We start from the raw sequence: 4,809 nt of genomic DNA on the forward strand, positions 1-4,809 counted from the left end.
CGGGCACGTCTTAAGCCAGGCGACTAAATCTTCCCAGAACAGTATTTAATGATATTTAATTATCACTGAATAAATAAGCTTTTACAACTAGGACAGGGTAAGTTTGTTTGTTTTCAAGGAATGAATCACTCTATTTTTGGATTATCGTAGATACAATCATCGCAAAGACTCTTTGATCACTAATATTCCAATACCTATTGCTTAATAAAGTCTCCACAATTCCCTTTTACTACTACTGTTAACGATATCTTTGAGTGTGGGTACAATGTATAGACAACCTCCAGAGAGATGTTGCTTTAAAGCACTTGTGGTATTTATTGAGATCTCAATACAATATTTCCTGGGAAAACAATTGAACATGAAACATCCCTCTAAAGTAGTGGCTGTCAAACCTTTTCTATTCAAGCTCCACTTGAGGCTCCAACCTTTGGTCGGGGGACCTTCTTAGCTCATGAAAGGGGTACAGATAAAGTAAATATTGATGTATCACTCATTCATAGTACCAAGTATATCTAGAACAATAAATACATACAGGTATTAATCCAAATCAATTCCAATTAATCCTTATCTGATCTAGAAGATGAGCTTTCATGTGTGTCTAGGAGAGCAAATGACTATTCTCTCAAATTCTGACACTAACTGGATTTATGTTGATGACTCAGTCAAAGGGGCAGATTTATTAAAATGTGAGAATTAGAGTTTGCCACAGAAAAATTCACTCACTTTATATTCATTCCTATGGGATTTTTAGAAGTATATTTATCACTGGGTGAAAGAAAAAGATCATCATATGCATCTAAAAAACCCTTAGGAATGCATAGAAAGTGAGTGAATTTTTCTGTGGCAAACGCTAATTCTCACATTTTGATAAATCTGGCCCTAAAGGCGTGCAATAAAAATTATGCTGTAGTAAAAATGAATATTGCATGATCAAACTTTCTTTAGAGACATCAAGATGGCCAGAATTATCAGATAACCCCGTTCGTGTCAACGCAATAATCAGTAAATTCTGATGTAATGGAACAAACGAGGATTGCTTTTTATAGAACTACACATCTTTGAAAATGTAAATATTTAACTTTTATTTAAAAAAAAAGGTTAAAACATTTATTAAACACGAACATAACATTGAAAGTGTGGGCTGAGATAAAATATACATAATTATCACATTCTCCATTAATATGTCTTAACAGGTAACTGTGATGTTAAGAATTAAAAATAACGGTTAATAACAAAGTAAAATATTTCTTAAATAAAAAAAACCCGAAGTGCTAAAAGTGTTCACATTTGAGCAGAGGGTGTGGAAGCCTTTTATTGATCCTGATAAGACTTCAATCACCTGATGAAGCGATGCATCATAAAATCAATGGTGGTACATCTGGGAAACCTGCCAATTGAGCTTTCTTCTACTGGTGTAAACACTTTGATTTGCCTCATGTGAGTATCTCTCCCATTCTGATGGTTGGCCAAAACAGCAATCTGAATCATAAAGGTCCGAATTGGCTTTTTATGGGCATCAGTTAGAGGAACATGTATCCATCCGCTAGGTTCCACCAGTTCCAGTTGCTGGAGAGTAAAGCAGAGGAGCACATACATTATGAAGAAATTAACACAAAAAATATAAAAAATAAAATAAAGATTCTAACATCAATAACCATGTTCAAAAAATCAAAAGGACGCATTTTTACTGAAGAATCGACATTAATCTATAAAGCTTAACTGCTGCCGTATCACAGCACTTTACTAGAGCTACATCTATAGATTTTATTTTAATTGTGAACCAGTTGTGTAAATGCACAGGATTTTTACAAAATGAAATGGGTGATCCTGAAGGAATCCTAACCATTCAATGCTGGGTTGATCAACTTGGCCTACAGACTTCATCAGTCATTATTTGCCATTGTCCAAGGCTTAAGGGATTCAAAGTCTCAGGCCTTCAAAACATTTCCCTAGAAGGCTATGGTCAGCGGAAAGGTTTTATTTTTTTTTATAGGGGATTTCATTAATATCGAAACTAATTTCCTGTAGGAGCAGAAGTTCTTTTCCAGATAATTAATAAAACAGTACTGATTCAGAATGTCATTCTGAAACAACATTTAGGAAGATAAATTTCAACTTTTGTTACGAATTGACCAAATGTGATTATTCAAGAAAGTGGCCCCTAGTTAAAGAGGTTGAAAAAAGTTAATTAAAATAAAAATTAAAAAAAAAAAAACACATACTTGTAGCTACTATATGCACATAATGCTTTGAGGAGCATCAATACCATTGCAATATCTATCTTTTGAAAAGAAAGGTATAACATTAAGTGTGTAATTTGGGGCATACTAGAAACTACAGTAGACCCCAGATTTGACACTTCTTTAAAAAAATTTACATAAAATCTTCAAAAAAATGAACGGAGCGTACAAGCGTGGGATGGCAAATAAATGGCGAATGATATGGGAAAACATAATTCAGGCTTCTACTGTATTTTTGTAAGCTAAAAAAAACTCCCATTAAGGTAGGGTTGTAAGCATGGCTGTTATTGTTTTGTTTTTTTAACCTCCAGTATCTTGTGGTAGGGAAAATTCTTAGTATATTTGTTGTACTATGTAGTTACCTATCTATTAGCATGTTTATGTATTAAAAATGACCACCTTAATAAGCACATTCATTTAATGGGATATATAAGAGGTAAGTATTAGTAATCATATGCAAAGAATCCCAAGCCATAAGCACTATAATGTGACAGTGTTTAAAGGCAAAGCAACAGGTATTTCCAATCAGTAAAACCAACAATGTGCCACTTCACTGTACAGGTATGGGATCCGTTATCTGGAAACCCATTATTCAGAAATTGCTGAATTTTGGAAAGACCAGCTCCCATAGACTCCATTATAATCAAATAATCACATTTTTTAAAATGATTACCTTTTTCTCAATAATAATAATAATAATAATAATAATAATAATAATAATAATAATAATAAAACAGTAGCTTGTACTTGATCCCAATTAAGATATAATTAATCTGTATTGGAAGCAAAACCAGGCTATTTGGGTTTGCATGATTTCTAGTAGACTTAAGACATGAAGATCCAAATTACAGAAAGACCCCTTATCCAGAAAGCCCCAGGTCCCAAACATTCTGGATAACACATCATATACCTGTACCTCAATAAGAGAAAAAAAACTTGAATTTTTAGTGTGACTGTACCGCTGGGAAAGCTGAAAGAAAATGCTATTTCACTTTTAGGGAACATCATTTTATTGGCCAAGCGTCAAAAAAATTACAATTTAACATTGGTTTTAGTCAAATGCAAAAGTAACAGTTTATATCAGTTAAAACCATTAAAATCTGCAAAGAAATTTGTTTAATGAAAAAGTACCTTTATGTGGAAAAATCTGAGAGAAAAGGGTTAGTTTAGGAAAAACAAAATCACCATGCCAGAAGATCTACATGTACGTTTTCCTGTCTGGAAGCTGCTCAGTCTAACAAGTGTCTAAGACACACACACGAAAAAAAAAAAAGAAACAAACAAACAGTAGAGGTTAAATCTAGTGACTTGTCCTTTAACAGATACTGTGGCTGAGCCACCGAACTATACCTGTCAACACTTAAAGTGTTACAGTCTGGCCAGCCGCCACCTTTTTTATGTAGGAAGAAGACAAACTTGTAGAAGTGAGGCAGTAGTTCCAAAAAGGGAGAGGATATCTGATCCAAAAGAAACTTCCAAAGTTCCAAGCAAGTTAAAAGGAGAGCCCCTACAAGAGACGCTTTAAGGAAAAACCCAAACAAAAACAAGCAGAATGGATTCTACTGAAAGAGTGAATTGTAGGAAGAAAGCACTCTTATGGCAGCAAACAGTTATGAGACATTAAGACCACCAAGTAAGAAGATGACTTGTGCATCTTTGGCAGTTTCTTGCACTAGATCAAACGCTTTGATTCCGACTTGAAATAGCTATAGAAGGTAAAGTGAAGAAGGATGTCGAGTTTTGTGGCAGACATGAGGTAAACAAGGTCTCCATGAAAAGCAAGTTATATAATAAAACTGCAGGAATAAAGGGAGATGCATAGAGAGCTTCTGAATAAATGCTATTTGGGGGCCCATATATTTATGTATTGTTTTGATTATTTGTGGAATAAACAAAGTAATTTATTGGTGACTACAGATGGTAGTACGTCCATATTTCTAAACTTGTGTGTATTATATGCGGTATTATGAAATCAACAACTGGGAAATAGCAGGCCTCTATCTTTCCTAACCAGTCGTGCAAAGTGCAACAAGCAAGAGTAAAGGGCACTGGTTTTACACAATGCTCCTTGAAAACACCACTGCACACCCACAATGGAACACTAGACAATGCCACAATGGAGTGCAAAAAGCTAAAAACTGGAGAAGGAAGGTCCTAAGCATCCCTTATCTTTCCTCTTGGAAGAAACAAGGCAGGAAAACCACTACAAAAAGCCTGCCCAGGGCTCTCTTGTGCTCAGATCTCTATAGACATCTTGAGCTGGAATTTAATCCACAGGATACCTCAACAAAAAACCAGAAGGACAACATAAATATCTACAGAAACTTATGAAGTCTAACTGCAAACTGCTTGATTGCCCAGTTACATACCTCCCAACATTTTGGAAGTAAAAAAAGGGACAACATTTTTTTTCGCATGTAGCGCAGCAAATTTTTTGACCACGCTCCTTTCAGTGGCCACACCCCCTTATTACCATGTTCATTTTACAAAATTTGGCAGGTTATGAAAGTTTGAAAATAATCCTCCTTATCTAAACTGTTTTTTTGTGTCTCAAAATTGTTACAAAGTA

At 34.7% G+C, this 4,809-nt stretch overlaps 1 protein-coding gene across 1 annotated transcript in view; it reads right to left on the reverse strand.

Moving 5' to 3' along the window:
• Positions 1-1,057: 1,057 nt before the first annotated feature.
• anapc10.L (anaphase promoting complex subunit 10 L homeolog) overlaps positions 1,058-4,809 on the reverse strand; it is a gene marked incomplete at its 5' end in the record, with an annotated part of 25,989 nt that continues 22,237 nt past the window's right edge. The window contains 1 exon segment of the mRNA NM_001095588.1: positions 1,058-1,566. Within this exon segment, the coding sequence (NP_001089057.1) occupies positions 1,336-1,566 (231 nt within the window). The 3' untranslated portion in view covers positions 1,058-1,335.

Source organism: Xenopus laevis, chromosome 1L (genome assembly GCF_017654675.1).
Source record: "Xenopus laevis strain J_2021 chromosome 1L, Xenopus_laevis_v10.1, whole genome shotgun sequence".
Lineage (NCBI taxonomy): Eukaryota > Metazoa > Chordata > Amphibia > Anura > Pipidae > Xenopus > Xenopus laevis.